This window comes from Geotrypetes seraphini, chromosome 6 (assembly GCF_902459505.1).
Source record: "Geotrypetes seraphini chromosome 6, aGeoSer1.1, whole genome shotgun sequence".
NCBI lineage: Eukaryota > Metazoa > Chordata > Amphibia > Gymnophiona > Dermophiidae > Geotrypetes > Geotrypetes seraphini.
This window is the reverse complement of record NC_047089.1, coordinates 167441100-167465057: the sequence shown is the minus strand read 5'-3', so window position 1 is coordinate 167465057 and position 23958 is coordinate 167441100. Positions and strand designations below refer to the sequence as shown.

General features: G+C 43.0%; 1 protein-coding gene across 4 annotated transcripts in view; it reads left to right on the top strand.

Moving 5' to 3' along the window:
• MOSPD2 (motile sperm domain containing 2) overlaps positions 1-23958 on the top strand; it is a 144700-nt gene that overhangs the window by 96997 nt on the left and 23745 nt on the right. For all 4 annotated transcript variants that reach the window (XR_004539875.1, XM_033948688.1, XM_033948687.1 and 1 more), the window contains 2 exons: positions 8530-8626; positions 21692-21821. Coding sequence is in view for 3 of the 4 variants with exons in the window: in XM_033948688.1 (XP_033804579.1) it covers positions 8530-8626; positions 21692-21821 (227 nt within the window). In the remaining variant the exon portion in view is untranslated. The remainder of the gene's footprint in view (positions 1-8529; positions 8627-21691; positions 21822-23958) is intronic.

The following is a 23958-nucleotide window of genomic DNA, read 5'->3' as shown; positions in this document are numbered from 1 at the left end:
GCTTGTGGGCGTGGGTCCAATCAGATCATTTGCATGGGGACTCTTTAGTGAATTGGTTGCCCGGTAAGACTTGGCCATGGATCACCCACAGATCAGATCGGAAAGGTGAGTTTAGTGAATCTAGGCCTTAGTGCTTACAAACAAAGAGTTTCTGTTGTTACAATGGGTGATCAGCTGGCATCCAGTGATCGTCACATGGTGTGGTTTAATGTTAACAAAACAAAAAAGCAGTAATTCCACAACCAAATATCAAATACACAAAGAAAGTGGAATGAAACAAAAATTAACTTTGTCAATTCAATTGCACTGATAGATCATAAATGGAAGAAGGCAAAACCTCAGACCATATTGCTACGTCTCATAACAGCCAAAGGCTATTGACAAATGCAATATTATGGTTTCAATCATTGGTCCGCCTCCATCCTTTTCATATAAATGCAATAATTCATTAAGTGCTATAATTGATATTTTTAAAAAAATTTAATAGATTTTATGATTTTGTATAAATAAAATAGTTGTGATTGTCAAAATTAATAATAAAGTTGTATGAAGTTTTATAAAAAGTTCTCTGCAAAATGGCGATTCTGTGCAAAAATAGTTTTATCATAAATAGATAAATATATCAAAGTTTATCATTGACATTGACTCTGTTTGTAATATCAAAAAATTCATAAAACATAGAAACCACTGATCTTATCTTAGAATTAAATTTTAGCTGCTAAATTTCAGACCATTCTATAAGCTTTGCTAGGTCTTTCTTCATGTTATTCACACAATCCAGGGCCTCTACTCTTGCAGATTTTGTTATCATCTGCAAAGAGGCAAATCTTACCTGACAACCCTTCAGCAATATTGCTTATAATAATGCTAAAAAGAACATAAAAATGCTGCTTCTTCATGACAATGCAGTGGTGCACATGTCACAGCAGTCACAGGCTGCCATCCAGGAATGTGAGTTTGAACAGCTGAACCATCCATCCTGCAGTCCTGACCTGTCTTCCTCGGATTATTTCCCTTTGTTCTACTCAGTTGCAGCTCTGAGCTGGGGGAATTAACACTTGACCATCTTACTGTTGGTTTTTTTTTGCTGATACTTTTAACAGTATGTAAACATGCAAGTGAATTATAGCTTATATAGAAATTTTTTCTTTGTTTACAGCAGTCCTTCTCAACCCAATCCTTGAGGCACAGCTAATCCCACCAGGTTTTCAGGATCTCTCTCATGCATATTCATTTTTGATATTTGCATAAACTGCCCCCTTTCATGTTTATTCTTTGTGGATATCCTGAAAACCTAATGGGACTTGGTGTTCCTCAAGGAGTGGGTTGAGAAACCTTAGTTTAAAGTATTCCTGTTTAAAAGTCTGTATTGCTGCTGGAGACTCCACATGTTTTCACATTGTGTGTACAAGTACGGGAAGAGAATGATGTAGAGCCATGAAACTTGCAAGTTATTCCACACTTTTCTTAACACACTTCATTTCAATGAGATGAAATGACATGAAAAGTGTCAAGAAAAGTGTGGAATTACTTGTAAGTTTCATGGTTCCACATCATTCTTTTCTTATTTGGGCTGAGAACTTTTCAGCGGCTCCTCATATTCCAAACAGCTATTATCTTTCCTACAAAAAAGCAGTAGGAGATTCTTGTTGCAGGCTTAAGATTTAAAAATAAATGATTGTGGTGGTTCATTGTAAACGGTATGTTTTTATCAAGTGTGCTGAAGTAGGTATCTCTGGTGAATGTGAAAAAAAGCAATTATGGCAGTTTAAAACCTGTTCTGTGAAACAGTTGGTCCACACATTTCTGGTCTTTTTAGAGAGTAGTCATTGCAAAGAGTTCCAATATGTTGTGGTAATGGAATGTCTTTGATGCCCATTTTTGAGGAAAGGTATAGATTTTTAAGCTTATGTTGAAATGTTCATTGGCCCACACTTAATAACCCTTTCAATTATAATGTTTTTTTTTTCTTCTATGAAAGTATATTAGCCTAATTATTGCACTTTGAAAACTGACCAGAGGGGTAACATAATGGTCAGTACAGTAGACTTCACATAAGGGAACCCAATTGCAAATCCTACCTTAACACTCTTATTTTGTATTGCGTTATACAGGGACACTTGAAAATCTATTGTACCTAACTGTATACCACTACATAAGCCCTTGGGTCTTGTGGATTTTGGAAAGCTAACCATTAGTTCTGGGCATGCCCAAATCCTGCCCAAAGTAAGCCCCTACAGATCCCCATGCGATTTAGATGAACTATGATGAAAACCATCTCAAAGCTGAGGTTTTATGTTTTTTTTAAGTTCAATAATCTTGATTAAAGTTTTTACAACATATTGTCCAGTTCCAATTAAAGTTAACATGAGAAATATATAGGGTTGAAATATATATATAAATATATATATATATTTCAACCCTATATATTTATATATATTTGACTATATATATATATATATATAGGTTAACAACCAAATTTAAGGCAATAATATGCCTATAACTAATACCTAGATCAGTCATGAGAGGATACAGAGAATAATGAAATAGTACCAATATAACATATTGTACTATGTGTAATTGTTATGATAAGTAATTAAAATGGATTTTAGTTCACTGAGAATTATTTGCCATTTATGATATAACTGATAAACTAGCCAAAGGAGCCCACATTCGTTCAAGGGATCTGAGAGAATTTTTTCGTTCAGCAGCAATTCTTTTGTATTTTGCAGTCAAGCAGACCACATTCCACCATTCATTATAGTTGATATTAGAAAAATCTTTCCAGTTTGCAATTATTATACAGATTGCTATTAACATTAACAAATGTAACAGCTTTGAGATATCTGGAGAGAGGGACATTTGATCGTCGGATCTGCCATCTGAGTTTTGAAAATCATTTAAAGAAATAGAAAATATAAGGGTGATGAGTCAAAATAAAGCGGGACAATTGCACGCCGTCAAAGCCGTTCAGACAAATGTGCGCAGGATGTTAGTGCGCCGAATTAAAACTTAACTTTAAAGTGCTCCGATGAGGGGTGGGGGGGAAACCCCCCACACCCACACCCACACACACTTAGAGAGGGCCTTTACTCTTTAACATATTCATCAATGACCTGGAAAAGGAGGCAAAGTGTGAGGTTATAAAATTCGCAGACGATACCAAACTGTGCGGCAGAGTTAGGACCAGGGAGGAGTGTGAGGACCTACAAAGGGACCTGGACAAGCTGGAAGACTGGGCAAACAAATGGCAAATGCGCTTCAACGTGGACAAATGCAAGGTCATGCATATAGGGAAAAAGAACCCGTTGTTCAACTACAAATTGGGGGGGGTATTGTTGGGAGACAGCAGACTCGAGAGAGACTTGGGTGTGCTGGTGGATGCATCACTGAAGCCATCTGCACAGTGCGCAGCAGCCTCGAAAAAAGCCAACAGGATGCTGGGCATCATAAAGAAGGGCATAACAACCAGAACACGGGAAGTCATCATGCCATTGTATCGAGCGATGGTGCGTCCGCATCTGGAATACTGCGTTCAGTATTGGTCGCCGCACCTCAAGAAGGACATGGCGGTACTTGAGAGAGTCCAAAGGAGAGCAACGAAAATGGTAAAAGGGCTGGAACACTGCTCATACGCCGAGAGGCTGGATAGGCTGGGGCTCTTCTCTCTGGAGAAAAGGAGACTCAGGGGAGATATGATAGAGACCTTCAAGATCATGAGGAGCATAGAGAGGGTGGATAGGGACAGATTCTTCAGACTGAAGGGGACAGCAAATACGAGGGGGCATTCTGAGAAACTGAAGGGAGACAGGTTCAAAACAAATGCAAGGAAGTTTTTTTTCACCCAAAGGGTCGTGGACACTTGGAATGCGCTACCGGAGGAAGTGATCAGGCAGAATACGGTACAGGGATTCAAGCAGGGATTGGATGGATTCCTGAGGGATAGAGGGATCGTGGGGTACTGAGTAAACCAACCTGGTCGTGCATGTGCAAGACCGGAGGGCTAGGACTTCGATAGGAGGGCAGAACTTAAATGGGAAACCAAGGTGGCAAGGGAGCCCCTTCTGATGATTCAGACAGGCCTTGACCTGTTTTTGGCCGCCGCGGGAGCGGACTGCTGGGCAAGATGGACCTGTGGTCTGACCCGGCAGAGGCACTGCTTATGTTCTTATGTTCTTATGTTCCCTAAAAAAGAGGGAAAAATTAAACTTTCCTGTGAAATGGGGGGGTTCCCCCCACCCCCAATGACAGCGGCAACACTTCTAAGTAAAGTGGGGGGTTTCCCCCCACACACCCCCATCGGCGTGCTTTAAAGTTAAGTTTTAATCAGGTACACTGGCGTCCTGCATGCATTTGTCCGAGCAGCTTTGTTGGCGCACGGTTGTCCCGCGCACTTTAGTCTATATACCAATATAAGAGGAAAAACAAGATCTATTTTCCTAAAGCTTCAATAAAGAAAATTCTAATCTTAAATTAGAATGCTAAGATGTTCTAGGTTCCATATTAAACAACTCTGAGATCAAGAAAGTTGGAAAGGTACAGTCTTTATACCATAAAGATCAAGTAGATGAACAGTCATTTCAAGCTGTACCTTACGGTCAGGAAACATTGAGAAGGAAGGCAGTTGAAGCAACATTTAAAGCTTTAGAAAAAAGCATTAATGACATTCTTATTGAAGTATTATAGCAATTAGATATACTGTAGTTATTAAAATACTTTATAAGGCTCTTCCAGGAACTTTGGAAGCCATCAAGGCTGACTGATTGACTGAAAAATATCTGTATTCACACTTATACTGAAAAAAGGATATCTGGTTGCAGAAATGATCACACATTTCCTGTGATCTACACACCAACAAGATCCTACTCAAGAGGTAAAGCAACTGAGGCTGGGGCATCTGGACTCTTAAGATTTGGAGTATATGCTGTCTTTGATTCTTCTCAGAACAGGCACAGTCACTAGCCTTGACATCTTCTCTCCTCAGAGATCCCCTGGAGAAGAGAGAGAGATTCATGTAGAGGAGGATGTTGCTCCTTCTGTGTACTGTCTTTTTTACAAGTAGGAACTTTTGTTGCCAATTTATCAATCATTGGAGGTATTGCATCTTTTCTTCTGTAGTACAAAAAGCTTCAAATTTAGGAGGTTACATAATAGATGACTTGTGTAAGCCTCCTATGGCCTTTCCCATTCATGACACCATTCAAGCCCTAGTTTTCACCAAAGGGGGGGACCCTGGAAGCAGGGTTCAAAGTGGGCCGACCTATGATTAAGCTTTTCCCTATGGTGTGAGGAAAAGGAAAATGTTAAGCAGCCTTGCATACATATTTTGGTAGTAATCACAAAAAAGACTACCATCTCAATTAAAGATCTCCAAAACCATAAACAGAAGACATTTTTAAACAAAATTTTGATGCTGCAGTGTTGGGGCCTCAGTCCTGTCCTCTTGCTGAATCCATTGAAAAGAAGCTCTGATGCAAAGGGGCTACAAATCAAGGCCTGGTCTGGTGTCAAAAGATCCTGGATTCAGGGTGGCATATTTAGCCAATACTATGAGATTTAGATGGAGCCCTTTCCCGATGTACGGTGCTTTTCTAACTCTATATGGGTCCTGTTATGGTTAAGGAATTGGTGAGCTGATGTGGCCTCTAAATCCTGGTTGACTGAGCGTCCCTTTAAGGGCAAGCTTTTTGTCATGGGTCAGGGGTAATTGGTAGTGGTCTTAGAAGAAGCTCAATCTCGGAGAGTTCTTGAAATCTTCATCTGGTTCTTCATCTTTTTCTGCTAATCATCCCATTTTTGCAAAGCTTGAATGTGTAGGCCAGGTATTTGAGCTATTTTTAAAGAATTGGATTCACATGATGTACTCTCCCTGTTATTTCTCCCAAAAGGAAAGACTCAGGCAACCTGCTTTCTCAGTGCTTCCCATGGCAGTGATGGGGTCTTGGTCCAATCTTCAGTAGATAGGAGCAGGGGTTGTCTAATTGCCTTTAGAGATAAATAAGCCAGGATAACCTCTGACCAGTGGGTCTTGGATATCAGGGGATACACACTGAAATTCTGTCTCCCCATCAAAGATTTCTTCTTGGAGTCTCCTTGCATAGATAGAGTGAAGTAGTTATCTGCAAAAGCTACTCAATCAAACCACCTTGACCTAACTGCAATGACCCAGTTTCCAGACAGGAATGGGGAATAACTTCTTAAAAGAAAAGTCCATAAGCCATTAATAAGATGGAAAACTTCAGTGCTTATTTCTAAGATAAGCAGAATAAAATCTGTTTTACTCTTGAGGATCTTTTAAGGTACTTGTGACTTGGGTTGGCCACTGTTAGAAAATGGATATTATACTTGATGGACCTTCAGTCTGTCCCGGTATGACAATTCTTATGTTTTTATTGGGAAGGGAAATTTGTATCTATTTCATTGTTCCCATGATGGAAGGATGCTTCTGACTAGTTTTGGACCTCTCTCATTTCAGGATGGAAACTGTAGTGAATGATCCCTTCAGTTCATCCAGGAGAGTTTTGTTTTTTTTGGCTCAAAGAAGCATATTACCACATCCTTCTTTGACCACCCACCAGATGTTTTTAAGACTTTCCTGAAACTGGCATGGAGTAAAAGCAATTGTATTTCTACCCTTTAGATCAGTGGTTCCCAAACCTGTCTTGGAGGACCACCAGGCCAATCGGGTTTTCAGGCTTGCCCTAATGAATATGCATGAGAGAGATTTGCATATAATGGAAGTGACAGGCATGCAAATCTGCTCCTTGCATATTCATTAGGGCTATGCAGAAAACCCAATTGGCCTGGTGGTCCTCCAGGACAGGGTTGGGGACCACTGCTTTAGATAATATACTATATTTTAGTTTATTGTCAAAGTTATGAGTTTGATTTTGTGCAATGGAATATCCAGATCAGGAATTATTTGGCTACTACTAAAACATTTTGAATTACCATTATCAAGTGTCTATGTAAATGTAGTGAATATTGTATTTTTTTGTAAAAGCCTTAGGGGCTCATAATAAAAAATTTTAAAAAACATTCAAAAAGTGGCCTAAATCGGTAGTTGGACAATCAAAAATACAGATCGTCCAAGTACCGATAATCAGAGCTGTTTTTTACTTTGCCTCTAAACGCCCCCTAGAGTGAAAAGAGGCATTTTTAGAGGAGGGGCAAGGGCGGGAGGTGGGCCGACCTAGACTTAATCGTACTGCAAGTATAACTAAAAGTCTAGAGAGATGGCCCATTCGGAACTTGTACGTTTTGACTTAGACCAAGTCAAAACAGGTATAAGTTCCAAATAGGGGCTGCTGAGCTGATCGCGGCTGCCGTGATTAGCTCAGCAGTCCCAGCAACCAGCCCATCCCCCACCGCAACGATCGCAGCAGGAGAGATGCCTAATATCTCCTGCCACGATCACACTCTCCCCCCCCCCAAACTGCCGCTTGACATGGCAGGAGAGAAGCCCAATCTCTCCTGCCAAAGATGCGGCCCCTCCCCTGACAATTACCAGCAGGCGGGATCCCAAGCCCTCCTGCCGAAAGGCAGAACCCACCCCCCCCCCGAACACCCCCCGAACCAGCAGGAGGGAGCCCAAGCCCTCCTGCTGAAAGGTGAACCCCCCAACAAGCCCCCTCCTCGAACAACCCCCCTCCACCCCGGACCACCTCCCCACCACCCCGGACCCCCCCACACTAACCTTAAGGTTGGTCAGCTGGATGGGTTCCCAGTCTGGTCAGCAGGCCTGCCATTCTTGTAATGTGGGCCTGCCCCTTCCTGGTGCATTGTGGGATGCACTGGGGAGGGGCCTAGGGCCTGATTGACCCAGGCGCCTAAGGCCCACCCATAGGCGGAGCCTTAGGCAACTGGGCCAACCGGAATTGGGCGGGCTTGGTCTCACTCCTGGCAGTTTGGGGGGTGGGCTCCACCTTCCAGCAGGGCTTGTGTTCCCTCCTCCTGTCGTGGTGCTGGTATTCAGGGGTTGTTGGGGTGCCGGCAGGAGGGCTTGAGATATCTCCTGCCGGTAGTCACGAGGGGGGGTCCATGCCACGTCTTCGTATTGGGTTTGTTGGGGTGGATGCGGCAGGAGAGATTGGGCATCTCTCCTGCCGCAATCGTTGCGAGATGGGGGGGGGAATTCTGTAACCGGTGTTGTTTTTGACAGACGCTGATTACAGAATCCAGCTTTTAGGTGAAGGACTGGCCCCTCCTTCGCCTAAAAAGTCTGGGTTTGGGCTTTTCGGACTTGGGCGATTTTTTAGTCGGGAATGTTGTGCAGGGATAGACATAGTGGCAGTTTGAGCCAGTAGATTGCTGAACATGCAGGTAGGCCATTCTCAAAAAAACTCTCAATTTGGATGTGTTTTTTTTTTTAGAATGGATATTTCCTTACTGCCAACTTCAGCGTCTACTGACTTAGGCCAAAAGGGGACTTGGACTTTTTTTTAATTATGCCCCTCCACATGTATTACAGGCAAGTCTGAAAATTGTTTATTTTTTTAGTTGCATCCATTTTTTTTCTTTCTGCTTTAGGTAAAAACAACTGCACCAGAAAAATACAGAGTTAAACCAAGTAATAGCAGCTGTGAGCCTGGGAGTTCCTTGGAAATAACTGTGTCCCTCTATGGTGGTAAGTAAAATATAGAAGAACACTTTGTTGCAGTGAAATGTAAATTAAGGTTTCCATTTTTAGATTTTAATTGATGAAACACTTCTGTTGGTTGATCAGAAAACCACTGCCTCAGTATGCTCTCAGTCTACTGCTCCATTACTGTGCTCTTTCTACTTTTACAGACTCTGCTTTACAAGCCTCTATTTTGCTCCTTTCTTCCACCATCTGAACTACATAGCTATTGCCATTGTCAAGATTTTATAGATTGCTGCTTTTAAGACCACTTCGCAACTTCACTTTGTCCTCTAGTTATATGTATTCCCCTTTCTTAAGATATTAATGAACAAATGAATCTTTCCTAATATTTACATTAAAATGTTTGTATCATATCTAAACTGTCTTCCTCTCTCCTTCTGACCTCCCTTTGCCTTCCCTACTTCAAATTAAACTTGGTCTCTGAAATGTTCACTCAACTTGGAATAATCCTTATGATTACATACCTTATTCTGCTTCACCACTTAGATATTCTGTGTACCACCAAGACCTGGCTTTTTCCTATTGATAGTCTTTCTTCATGTCCTCCTGACTTTATGTTCATGTTCACCACCTATCTCGACACAGAGACAGCATGGCATAGTATGTTTTATTCTCTTCCAAACTGAAAGTCACTCTCTCCCCCTTTAAATCTCTAACTTAATAGCTCTTGTTATTTACAACAATATTCTGCCAACATTCCATTTTTTCATTGCCCTCATTTATCATCCCCCTCCCTCTTCTCTTTGTTTGATGAATTACTTGCTTTCACCCCCTGAGTGTGTCACTTTTTTTGATTCTCTCATTGTTTTAGGAGACTTAACTTACCACCTTCTGATTTTTCTAATACATTTCACTCCTTCACTCACAAAGCTGGTCTCACACAGCAGATATATATTTTCCAACTCACAAAGCTGGCAATATTCTCAACCTCATTTTTACCTCCCCAAATTTCATGTTGACTCCCTTATCTATCAACACTTCTCCTTATCCCTGGGCTTGTCACTTTCACCCTTCCTTTTTTTTATTCTGCCCTTCCCCTTCCTCCTTTTCCTTTTCATGCTCTTAACGATCACAACATTACTCTCATTGCCTCACCTCTGTGTACCGAGTGAGTGAACTTCAAGCTCTTGTGTCGGATCCTCCCTATACAAGATTCTACCATAAAAGAATAGTGCTTCAAATTCATCTGAAATTCCTACCCAAAGTTGTCTCTCAATTCCACCTTAGTTTTGCCTATATTCTTTCCAAAGCCACATTCCCATCCTTGAGAAGCAACTCTTCACACCTTGGACTGCAAACGTGCTCTGACATACTACCTGACCAGACTAAACCTCAAAGAGGATCCTCCCAACTTTTTGTGACTTTTGACCCTAACAGACTTTGTGTTCTTATTACCAAGAGAACCATCTCCAGTTGGCTAGCAGACTGTGCATATACTCAGGCTGGGCTGATACTACAGGGCTGTGGAGCAGCCAATAATATCCGAGCTATGGCTATTTCAGTAGCTCATTTCTTCTCTGCATCTATCGAGGACATCTGTAAAGTAGCTACCTGGTCCTCAATCTATACCTTTACTTCTCACTACTATTTGGAACTAAACTCCAGAAGAGACAGTCAATTTAGACAAGCAGTTCTGCAGAATCTTTACTTCCTGAACATTTAGCAGCCCTCTTGGGTTTCGCCAGACTCATATTTCTATATCCATTATCCTCGTCCAGAATCATGATCCTGGCAGCTTGGGAGTTCTTCATGTGAGAATATTATGTCTCCCTGTTCTCGGAGAACACTTGTTTCAAGTAATATCTTTTGCTTTCTCTGAGGACAAGCATGCAGCCTAATCTCATAACCCCTCTCCCTACACACACACATACATACATACACACACACACACACACAATAGTCAGCTCCTCAATCGGAGCACTAGAAGACTGGGCGTCAAAATGGCAGATGATGTTTAATGTGAGCAACTGCAACATGATACATATGGGAAAGAGGAACCCGAACTATAGCTATGTGATGCTGGGTTCTGTGTTAGGAGTCACTCGCCAAGAAAAGAATCTAGGTGTCATTGTTGAGGATACGTTGAAACCCTCAGCTGAATGTGCGCTGGCTGCTACGAAAGCAAATAGAATGTTAGGAATTATCAGGAAAGGAATGGAAAACAAAGATGAGCATGGTATAATGCCCTTGTAATATTCTATTGTACAGCTTCACCTCAAATACTATGTGCAGTTCTGATCGCCATATCTCAAAAAAGATATAGTGGAATTAGAAAGGTTTAGAGAAGGACGACAAAAATGATAAAAGGGATGTGATGACTTCCCTAGGAGAAAAGACTAAAGTCTATGTTTGCCTGTTTTTATTTGCTTTATAAATTTATATATGTAACACTATTTTTTAAAATAAATAAAGTGGCTAGGGCTCTTAGCTTGGAGACGAGATGGTTCAGGGGTGATATGACAGAGGTCTGCAAAATAATGAGTGGAGATGTGAATTCCTTGTTCACTCTTTCCAAAAACACTAGGACTAGGGGACATGTCATTAAGCTAATAAGTAGTAGATTTAAAGCAAACCGGAGGAAATATTTCATCACACAACCTGTAATTAAACTCTGGAATTCGTTGCCAGAGAATGTGGTGCAATCAGGTTAGAAGGGTTTAGAAAAGGTTTGGATAATTTCCTAAAAAAGAAGTCCATAGGCCATTATTGAGATGGCTTTGGGGAAATACACTGCTTATTCCTCGGATAAGCAACATATAATCTGTTTTGCTACTTGGAATCTAGCCAGGTGCTTGAGACCTGGGTTGGTCACTGTTGGAAACGGGATACTGGGCTTGATGAGCCTTCAGTCTGTCCCAGTATGGCAATTCTTATATTCTTACGTTGTAGATATGATTGAAACAGTCATAACTATGAACATCTTTCTTTTTAAACGTGGGCATTTTCTTCCCTTTGGTAATTGCTGTTGAATGTCCTGATTTTGGGACCTCCCTAGCCCCACCTAAAATATTCCCACAACACTCCCCCTTGCTATGTGGACATACAGCAGTGTTGGATGTTCAAATTCTGCCTTGGCAAAATCAGGATTTGAATGTTTAAAGCACAACTCCTGTTTTGGCATTTTGGAACATCTATATGCTTTGAAAATAAGTGCCTAAATATCTTTTATAAAATATACTTCCAGAGTCAGCCTCAGTAGTGTACAAATGGCTCCCACAGAAATGTGTACCTGAGAAATGAGAAAGGTATAAATATATGCATATACTCTGTGTATATACTTGTATTTTGTAAAATGTACATATATATTGTAACTCTGCTTCTAGTTTAGTAGGAATGTCTTTCTTGAACCAGTGGGTTTGTACACCTTCACCCACAAGGTATGTGTAAAGAGCCTCACGTGCACTTTTCCGCTCCACTTCCCTTCTCCCTGAGCTGTCCTGTACTACCCAGTTTTTCTCTCTACATGTAAGGTGGTAGGAGCCTGTCTTTTCTGCTCGTGTTTATTTCTTTTTCGAGTTTTTATCATCCGGTTGAGAGGCTTTTTAGTGCTGCGGCTCAGGACATCTATGGCTGCAGGAGAACATCTGGAGTACTGCGTTCAGTACTGGTCGCTGTACCTTAAGAAGGATATGGCGATACTCGAGAGGGTCCAGAGAAGAGCAACAAAAATGATAAAGGGCATGGAAAACCTCTCAAATGCTGAGAGGCTGGAGAAGCTGAGGCTCTTTTCCCTGGAAAAATCGGAGACTTAGAGGGGATTGATAGAAACTTATAAGATCATGAAGGGTATAGCGAAGGTAGAGAGGGACAGATTCTTCAGACTGGCGGGGACAACAAAAACTAGAGGGCACTCAAAAAAATTGAAGGGAGATAGGTTCAGAACAAATGCTAGGAAGTTCTTCTTCTCTCAGAGGGTGGTGGACACCTGGAACGCGCTTCCAGAGGAGGTGGTAGAGCAGAGTACGACTTTGGATTTCAAAAAGGTACTGGACGAGTTCCTGAAGGAAAAGGGGATCCAGGGGTACAATTAGAGGGTTACTATACAGCACAAAATGCTTTAGAGTAATAGATCACTACAGGTCATTGACCTAGGGGGCCGCCGCGGGAGTGGACCGCTGGGCATGATGGACCTATGGTCTGACTCGGCAGAGGCAATGCTTATGTGCTTATAACACATACTTTCAGGTCAGAAGTCTGTAATCAAGGGACCTGCTTTGCAAGGCACTCACTTGGCTAGCGTGTACTAATATTTTGGGAGTTCAGGGACTGGTTCCCTTTGGAGCAAGGCTCGTCCCAGGTATTGTCTGCAGTGTGCTTGAGCACAGGCTGAATAGCTCCATGGCAGTTCTCCAGGATCGGGTCTGACTGTGATCCTCTCCCCAGCACATGTGGCAAGGGGCTGAGGTCTCGGCAAGCAGACCATTTTCTAGGCCTGTCTGAGGCAGAGGTTCTCCTCTTCTGATGGCAGTGGTTTCAGCCTTGGCAGCATCCAGCACAAGCATGGCACAGTGAGTACAGTGCTGATAGCTCACAAAACAAAATCGGGGGTGGGGGGTCTCCAGAAGTGTGTGTTCTTTTTTTTGAGGGGGGGAGGAGAGGGCGGGTTCTGGGACAAGAGTCAGGGTTCCCCCACCCCTAAAATATTTAAATTGCTGGTTTTTGACTCCCTGTGTAGCTCCCATGGGCCATTTTTAACGCCAAAATTTCTGCTGTGGCTGCCATCTTAGATTTCCTGATTTTTAAATAAATGCTTCTATCTGCCTCAAAACACCTCGATTTTGCTCAAAATCAGGTTAGGTGAACTCAACGGGCCAAGATACTCTAGATTTGCGGTGGATAGCTGGCTAGGGTCTGTCCATGTTCATGTGTGGAAGCCAGGGTCTGTCCATGTTCAGGTGTGGAAGCGTTGGGCTTAACCTCCCCTCATCCCTCTGGTGGTTTGGATTCCCAGTCAGTCAGAGTCCCCAAGTCAGAAACCCTGGACAGAGCTAGGAAATGCCAACTGTGCAGCCCCAGCAAAGAAAAACTGCGGCATTACCAGGAGGTGCTCTGGAATTTATCAGTATGATGCGTGAATCATACTTGAATTACAGTGGCTGTATTAACTCCTCTTACTTACAGCTGTAGCACCAGGGTTTTCTCCTGCTTAGAACCTCTGTGCTCCACAGCAAAATCATGCTCCAGTGATGAAGACTGCGAGGAAGAGAATTCGGTTTCTATGCTATTAGGCTCCCAGTCAGGATCTTCATTAGCTGGCGATTCGGCCTCATGCTTGGAGATACCAGAAGCTGACCAGATAGTGGCCCTGGATCTGGGAGAGGACCTGACAGTGTGCAGGCTATTAGAGGTTAATCAATGAGTCTGTCTCGTAAATAAAAATAGATCATCCCAAGTCTTCTATGGCTCAGTGCTTGCACAAAAGCTCAGACTAGGTGCTTTTCCTCACACAAGGACATCACTAGTAGAGAATGACATGGTGGTTGTTACCAGCGACTAGCCGTGAGGTAGCCGTGGGTAACCCGCCAAAATGGGGAAAAAAAATAGTGGTTGCTGCGGGGACAGGGACAAGGCCATTCACCGCCCTGTGGAGCGGTGAATGGTCTTGTCTCCGCAGTGAGGCAATCAAGGATCGAGCTGTCCAGCAGCCCCCACTCGCCCGATTGCAGCATTCCGCCATCTCCCTCCCTCCACCTCACCTTAGATGCAGAGTTTGCCGGATTTCTTTTTCGCCCAGCTGCACGCTTTCAAAAAGCCGCGCATGTGCGGTTTCTCAAGTTGTTCAATCTCCTCTGCTGCAACTTCCTGTTTCCGGTTGCGTCAGAGGAGAAGATTGAACAACTGAGCAACCGCGCGAAAAAGAAAGCCGGCAAACTCGGCATCTAAGGTGAGGTGGAGGGAGCTGACGGAATGCTGCAATCGGGCAGGAGGGGGCTGCTGGACTGCACGATCGCGCGTGTTTCGGCTCACACTAGGAAGGAGGGAGTGAAAGGGAAAGAGATTCTGGGCCAAGGAGATGAAGAGGGAGAGAAAGAAGCCCACAGCAGGAAAGAAAGGGGAGGGCAGGCAGGTGAGCCAGATGCTGGAAGCAGGGGGTGGGGGGAAAGAGGGAAAGAAGCTAGATGGGGTTGAAGGGAAATCTGTACACAGGAAGGTAACAGAAACAGAGGGGAAATTATGTGCATGGGGGCATAGGGACAGAGACATAAAGGGGACATACATGCCATGGGGATGTTATATGGGCACAGTGGGGGGGCAATGCAAGATACATAGGGGAGATATTAGAAATGGGGAAATTAGGAACACAGAAGCGAGATTGTTTGGGGATCGAGCTCGCAAGCTCCAGCGCCTTGCACAAATTACATTGTAACGTGCCACGAAAGTAAGAGGGATGGAGGTAGATAGATAGGCTGCACTAGAGAAGCTGAAGGGTGGTAAAAAGGAACAGATGGTGAAGGAGGGAGGGAAGGGTGGTGGTGGAAAGGAATAGAACAGACATTGAAGGAGGGTGGAGAGGAACAGACCCTGAAGGGAAATGTGGAAGACAGAGTGGGGAGAAGACGCTGGAAGGGAAGAAGACAGATGCCAGACTATGGATAGCGGAGGGAAGAAGATGGGTGCAAGACCAATTGGGGGGGGGGGGTGAAGGGAGAGGCACAGTAACAGAGCAAATGGAAGACGCAGAGAGAAGACACACAGTGGATGGAAGGAATTGAATGAGATGATGAGGAAAGCAGAAACCAGACAACAAAGATAGAAAAAAAAATTCTGTTTATTTTCTTTTTCTTTTTCTTTTTTGCTTTAGGATAAAGTAGTATATTAGTTGTGTTGATAAAAATTTATAAACAAAGTCCTGCCAGCTGAACTGCCAGAACTTTGATTTATCAGGAAGGAATAAGCTAAATTTTGCAGTACTGAGGCTTGTATGGATGCAACGGGGACGGGGCGGTGAAGGGAATGGCAGTGAAGGGGACGGTGGGCCGGGGACGGGGCAGTGACAGGGACAGATTTTTTTCCCTGTGTTATTCTCTAATCACTAGGATGCTAACGGACCACTGGGATGCTTGAGAGGGTCTCCTCTCGGTAGCAAAGGCCATGAAAAAGCTGTAACCCATGGACGCTAAATTGCAATAGCTTTTCATCTCACCTAAGGTGGATTCACTGGTGGCACAAGTTACAAAGCATATCACCCTCCCCAGTGAAGGGGGCATCGTGTTAAAGGATCTGCAAGATCGCAGGCTGGATTTTGTCCATAGGAGACAATTTGAAGTGGGGGTATTGGGATTAAAAGCAGCAGCGGTGGCATTCTATGTCACATGGGTATGCCACTGAAAGTTATGTTGGACCCTAGCAGAGGAAAACGACACAGACACTTAATTCCTGATGGAGGAATGGATAATATGGCAGACACACTGTATGATCTATTTAGAGTACTCAGCAAGGTCTCTGCTTATGCTTTCTCTGTCCGTGGAATGCTGTGGATTAGACAATGGGCTGGAGATTCTGCCTCTAAAACAACTCTGAGCAAATTGCCTTTCAAGGGTCAATTGCAGCTGGACAATCTGATGGCTAGTGTGCAGGATCGCAAACTCAAGTCTCTACCATATAACAGACCAAAGATCCCTAGAGGGTCTGATCAAGGTAATTTTTGTGGCTCTAGGTGCTTTCGTCCTTACTCAGTGGGTTCTTCAGCCCAGAGATCCATTCAGTGCCCGAGGCAGTGATTAGGGGGAGCTAAACATCCTACCGCTTTAATGTTGAGAATAGCACACTTATAGAACCATATATATTAAAAAAAGAAATGTGCTAGCACAGGTATAAAAAGACTGAATACCTAAACCCACACTCGAGGAAGGACAAACAAAATGAACCAAAATAGACAAAGTGGAGCAAAGGACCTCAGTTTGGCTTCAAAGGTCTAAAAAAAACTCCACTTATAACACCAAACTTCAGTTCTCTTTATAAGCCTTCTTCCACCCTACTGCCACAAAAAGCCTTTCAGGTTGACAACATGTCTGTATGTTTCAGTCTATCTCATACATTACTAGAAGCAGTTCTATATGTTAATTTTGCAAGGCATATATACAATGAGAACCAGATTTAGCTGAATTTCTAACCTGATTCCTCCTGAGTCCCTGTAGTACCTGGGTGTTTGCTTCAATGCAAAAGAGAAAAAGGTTTTCCTCCCAGAGGCCTACAGACTGAAACTCACACGGCAGATCTGGGAGCTGCAGGACAAGCCAACACTGACAGCTTGGCATGATCTGATCACGTTGGAAAACTGGTCCTCGACATGGCAGCTGGGCTTCAACGCTAAGAAATGTAAGGTCATGCATCTCGGCTGCGGAAATCCATGCAAAACTTACACCTTGAATGGAGAAACACTAGCTAGGACTTCAGAAGAACGGGACTTGGGAGTAATAGTCAGTGCAGACATGAAGGCTGCCAAACAAGTGGAGCAGGCCTCATCCAAGGCAAGGCAAATGTTAGGATGCATCAATAGAGACTTCATCAGCCGCAAACCTGAAGTCATAATACCGCTCTACAGAACCATGGTGAGACCTCACCTGGAATACTGTGTGCAATTTTGGAGACCGCATTACCAAAAAGATGTGCTTCGAGCTGAATCGGTCCAGCGAATGGCCACTAGAATGGTCTCCGGACTCAAGAGTCTCCCATACGAGGAAAGACTGGACAAACTGCAGCTCTACTCTCTTGAGGAACGTAGAGAAAGAGGGGACATGATTGAGACATTTAAGTACATCACAGGTCGTGTCGAGGCGGAAAGCGATATATTCTTCTCCAGGGGACCCTCGGTCACAAGGGGGCACCCGCTCAAACTCAGAGGAGGGAAATTTAATGGTGACACCAGAAAGTATTTCTTCACAGAAAGGGTAGTAGATCACTGGAACAAACTTCCGGTGCAGGTGGTCAAGGCCACCAGCGTGCTCGACTTTAAAAATAAATGGGACATCCACGTGGGATCCCTACAGGGGTCGAGCTAAGGAACTGGGTCATTAGCACTCAGACTTGATGGGGTGGGTCAGAAGAGTGGGCAGACTTGATGGGCTGTAGCCCTTTTCTGCCGTCATCTTTCTATGTTTCTATGTTTCTACTTGCAGGTACTCAATGGCAGTAGCTCAATGGCAGCAGCGATAGAGGTGGCACTCTTATCCCATTGGTCCCCACAAATAGATGCATTGCAGATGTCGCTTCCTTGGCAAAGCAGTACAAGTATTCTCAGTCAATGCAATGGCAGTAGCATATGTCAGTCGGCAAGGAAGTACCAAGAGTGCTTCTCTGTGTTTAGAGGCCCAAATGCTGTTTCAATGGGCAGAGAGCTATCTATTGGTGATATCAGTGACGTATGTAATAGGAGTGGACAGTATCCAAGTGGATTTCCTTAGCCACCAGACCCTAGATCCCAATATTCAACATCATTGTAAGTCTCTGGGGGCATCCGGTAATCAATCTCATGGCATCAGCATCCAACAGGAAAACAGCTTGGTTCTTCAGCCGAAAGTATGAGCTCGGAAGTGATGGATTGGATGATCTGATTCAGCAGTGGCCCAGGAAGAGGCTGCTGCATGTCTTCCCTCCATAGCCCATGAGTCCTGTGAAGGGTCTGGTTGTCCTGGTCTGGGGTCTGGTTGTCCTGGTAATGCTGGATTGGTTGAGATGGCCATGATATGCAGATCTAGTCCATTTAAAACGGGACCAGTGTCTTGGACTACCTTGTCATCCAGGATTGCTAACATAGGGCCCTATTGCCTTGGAAAATCCAGACCACATTTGTCTTATAGCAAAGGCTATTCAGATGTGGCCATTTCCACTCTCCTGAGATCCAAAAAGCAAATAACGCTATTGGCGTCTGCGAAGGCCTGGGAAGGTTTCCAGAGCTGGTGCGAGCAAAAGAACAAGGACCCAATTAAAGCCATGATTGCAGTGGTGCTAGCATTTCTTCAGGAAGGACTTGAAAAAGGCCTTGTGGTGGACTTTCTTAAAGTTCAAATCATGGGTCTCTCATGCTTCAAACCTCAGGTCAACAAAAGAACCTTGACCTCTCATCCAGATGTATCCAGATTTTTGAAGGATCCACCAATATGACACCCTTTTCCAAAGTGGAATCTGAATTTAGTCCAGAGCTCCATATGAGCCATTGGATGTCACTGTGAAAGCAGCATTTTTGGTGGCTTTCACATCTGCACGATGAGTATTGGAACTGCAGGCTCTATTCCTCAGGGAACCTTTTCTCAGAATATCAGAGGCAGGAATAGTACTGCATACAGTCTCATCATTCTTGCTGAAGGTAATGACCAGTTTTCATGTCAACCAGGAGGTCTAGTTGCCTGTGTATACATCCTTGAGATCTAAGACGACGGCTAGGATCATGAAACTGCTAGACTTGCTGCATTACATAGAAGTGAATGAGTTTCGACGGTCAAATCATCTCTTTGTGTTAGCAGGGACAGCTGGCTTCAAAAGCAACCATTTCCAGATGGATTAGAAAGGTCATTTCATCATTTCATATCGGGAGTGGTAAGATACCTCCGACTTCTTTAAAGGCCCAATCCACTAGGAGTGTAGCCTCCTCCTGGGCGGAGTCCAAAGCAGTGTCCACGGAACAAATTTGTAAAGCAGCCACTTGGTCTTCTCTCCACACATTTATGAAATTTTATAAGGTGGATGTAGCAGCAAGATTGGATACCACCTTTGGAGCTTCAGTGCTGTCTGCAGACTCATCGGCCCCACCCTAGATTTATGGGACTTCTTTGATACATGCCATTGATGTTCCTATTGAACTAGAAGGAAAGATCATGTACCTACCTTGTGAATCTTCTTTCTAGGAATTAGGAACATCAGTCTTGAAGCCTGCCCTGTCAGCTGATTCCTAACCTGCCATTCTGTCTTAGACTTGTCTGTAGCACTGGACAGCTTCATTTTGTGACCTCTAGCAAGAGTTCAGATAATATAAGCTTCCCTCTCTCAAGAAAACGGGGTTTCTGCAAGAATCCTGTGACTAATTAGTGCAGGCTGCACTCAAGGAGGTGAACTATGTTTCATCTCATTAAAGGGTTATAAAGTGTTCGTCATTATTAATGTTATTGTTCTTTGTTGTGATATGAGCAGAACAGACTTATTTATACCTAGGTGCATTACAAAAAAAATAAATAATCATAAATAAAACCAATAACAAATAGTATAAAACACAATAAAACAAAATAATATACAGATAACATTTCCATTTATCACTTCATTCCTTCAGTCACTGCTTCTTAACCACTTAAAAGAGAGATTTTTAGTAATTTTTAAAAGCCCCAAAAGTTGTTGTTCATTCTCAATTGTCCAACCAGTTTATTGCAAAGCTTCAACCCTGCCACCTAAATAGTCATAGCTCTGTTACTAGCATAGGTTATATGCTGTAACTCATCAATAGATAAATGCATTGTATTCTCTGATCTTAAGGATCGATGGGGCCGATGTAATGTCACAGCATGTGGAAAATACTCTGGTATCCCTCAGTGAATTGCTTGAAACATCAATACCAACATTTTAAACACTATTCAAGATTTAAAAGATAGCCAATGCAATTTTCATAGTAAAGGTGTCACATGCTCAAATTTATTGCCACCAAAGATTAATTGTACTGCAGCGTTCTGAACCACTCATTAAGATCTACATTTGAATGATGACATACCCAAATACAGTGCATTACAATAATCCAACCTTTGCAATACAATTTCTCTGAACTACCAGATGAAAATCATATGGGGACAGTATTGGTTTTAATCTATTCAAAAGTCGCATCTAAAAGAAAACAGATTTACCACTTTTTATAAAACTGTAGCGTGATTTTTAGCACTGGCCACAGCGGTAACAGCTCCAATGCTCATAGGAATTCTATGAGCATCGGAGCTGTTACCACCACAGCCAGTGCTATAAACCGTGCTACTGTTTTATAAAATGGGGGGTGGGGTTTAATGACACGTAAAACCCTGATCCTTCATGGATAAAAGAGAATATATCCAAATGCCTAAAACTTTAATTTTGTTTCACACTGTAAGCACCATGCTATCTACCTCAACTTCTGGCCATAATGGATCTTCAACTCTTCCTACTAATATCAACTCTGTTTTTGCAAGATTCAAAACTAGTCAACGACACCTCATCCAGTCATTAATTGCACACAAATATAATGTCAATTTATCCTTCAACTCACTTTGCCAGTCTGACAGAAAAATTGTAAATGATCTGCATACAGACGATAACTAATACTCAACTGATTAAATACATTACCCAATGATACCAGATAAAGATTGAACAAAAGCATAGATGGTGTAGAAACTTTCGGTACCCCTCCCTTTTCTGTTTATTCTCCAGGGCTGACCACCTTCTTTGATACAAACTGAGGATAAAGGACAGCCTAGGGAGAAAGAAGGCGGAATGGAAAAATGTAAATGAGGCTCTCTACACACACCCTTCAGGGGAAGATGCATAAACCCACTAGTTCAAGACTGGCATTCCTATCTCCTAGAAAGAAGATTAACAAGGTAGGTACATAATCTTCCCTTCTACCCTACCCATACTTTGCCATTGAGTGCTTATGTGCAGATTTCATAAAAGTACTGTAAGTGTACTATTTCCATGTGCCTACTTCTTATGCACATATGTGGCTTTTCAACTTCTGCTTGTAAACAGGGTTTACACATGGAAAGTTGGAGGAACACAGAATTTTATAAGTCCTTTTCATTATTTAAGTACTGAGATGTAATATCCAATTTTCTAGCAGTTACTACATCTTCATCATATATTCTAGTGCACACTTCATCATATATTCTAGTGTTTTATGGTGCACACTGGTGATTCCTGTTCTGCTTTCATTAGCCAGGTATTGTGCAATGAATGTGCAGATGGGAAATGAAGCAGTTGGAGACAAAATAAAGGGGTCACGCACATTTACCTCAATATCAATCTTTACCATTTGTTTTCCTAATATTTAAATATATGTTAAGAAAGATTTAGTGAAAACATTTTTCCCTTTTCTTGCAGGCAGTACTGCTTCTTTACAGGACCGTTTTCTAGTTGTGGCAGCGGAAATGGATCAGTTTTCTGGATCAGCTATATCTGATTTGGCTGTCTTTTGGAAAGAGGTTCAGAGAAGCAAAGTGATGGAGCATAGGTAAACCGAGGTCTGATTTGAATAGTAATTAAGTGGTATTAACATGCCTGCTTTGTAATGTTTATAAAGGGAACATCTAAAATATATACATAATTAACAGGGTCCCTGTTATTAAAGTGTGCTAAGTCCTTAATGCATGCTTGGTGGGTTAGAAAAGGCTTACTGCAAAATGCATGAAAGTGTTTTGTGGTAATTTCCCCATTAGCTCACATAAATTATGTATTATTCATTTTTTGTAATTTTTCGGGAGGAGGTATCATGGGCAGTGAAGCATTATCCAGCTAATTTGTTTGCATTAGCCTGTGCTAACTAGATTAATGTAGGCTTAATGCAAGAGCACCTAATTAGCGCCTCTTAAGTAGGAGATGGTAAGTGATCCCACTTTAATTTTTGTAAGCCTTGTGCACTAATGGAAAAATTAGGATGGACCTGAAAAAAAGAAAAAAGCCCTTTTTTAGGGCCATGTTACAATTGGACTTATGCAGGAGTATTCTGTGTTAAAACACATTAAGCCCATTCCTGGCCCGGAACTTCCTCTCTGATGTTGGGAAGAAGGCAAGAAACAGCGGCGGTGGCAGACTGGCTTTGAATTGGCGCAGCAGGGAGGGCGGGAGGCTGGCAGGCAGCGGTGGTACACGGACGGGGGGGTGTTGAATCAGGCACTGGAGGGAGGGAGGCAGGCAGCGGCAGTACATGGGGGGGTGTTGAATCCGGATTGGAGGGAAGGAGGTAGGCAGGCAGGCTGGCTTTGGGGGAGGGGGTGGGACAAAGGCTGGAAGGCAAGACATAGTAAGGAGGCACTGGGGGCACTAAGGACACAGGACAGAGGCACTGGGGGCACTATGGACACAGGACAGAGTCACTGGGGGCACTATGGACATGGGACGGAGGCACTGGGGGCACTAAGGACATGGGCAGGAGGCACTGGGGGCACTAAGGACATAGGAAGGAAGGAGGGAGGGAATAGAAAGGGACAATTGTTGGGCCTGAGTTTCAGAAAGAAAGAAAGGATACACGGTCAGAAGGAAATGCAACCAGAGACTCATGAAATCACCAGACAGCAAAGGTAGGAAAAATGATTTTATTTTCAATTTAGTGATCAAAATGTGTCAGTTTTGAAATTTATATCTGCTGTCTATATTTTGCACTATATTTGTCTATTTTTCTATACTTACCGAGATGACATTGCATATTTTAAAGTCATCTACCTTGACATCTTTGAAACCCCCAAATATAAATGATAATTAACATTTTCTCTGCGTATAGTGTGCTTTGTAGTTTTTTAAAACTTTTATAGTTACCATTATGAATTAATAAGATATTATGTGTACACGAAAAATGAATGGAAGAAATTGGGGATTGGGGGCGGGTCTAGGGTGGGATTGGGGGCGGGATTGACAATTAATAGATGTCCCCTTTTGATAAAAAAAAATAAATGGTCACGTTACGTATATGATATCACCCTCAGTTATGCATCAATGGTAGACTTTTTATTTGGAGGGTCTGATAAGTAAATGCCTCTGGAGTTTGGGTCAGCTTGTGTCCGGTCAACAGCAGGAGTCTGGGACTTCTTCCGTCCCACTGGTAAAAGTGGATGTAATTATAACATGCTTTTCAAACTGCTAACTTTGATGGAGTTGAATGCTTAGTGGATTTTAGAGGTGAGGAAAAACAAAAAAATTGACCCTAGGAAATCCACAGAGAAGAAATTCCAAGAGCTGGAGGGAGGCAAGATGGCGTTTTGAGCAGAATCAGGGTTGAGAGCTCCTGTTCATTCGGCGATTTTTGTCTTGGAATTACATTTTTATAAAGCTTTTTCGATGCCTAAAAGAAGGGGAAAACAGAAGGGTTTCCTCTAACTACCTCTGGCTCTTCAATACCGCGACAGACTGTAATAACAGCGTTTACAGTCCAACCCTACTCACCGGGCGCATCTGCTGCTGTGATTGGGCAGAGCACAGCTTGGACAGCGAACCTTTGCTGAGCCTGCAAGGACCGCACACGCTCCCAAAGCCCGGCAAAACATTGGGAGAGCAGACAATGCAGGAGGGCTTGCCAAATACATCAAGCATGGCGCGAACTGCACCCGAAATTGACCCGGAAGTGATTCCAGCGATGCTGACTCTTGGTCAGGAGC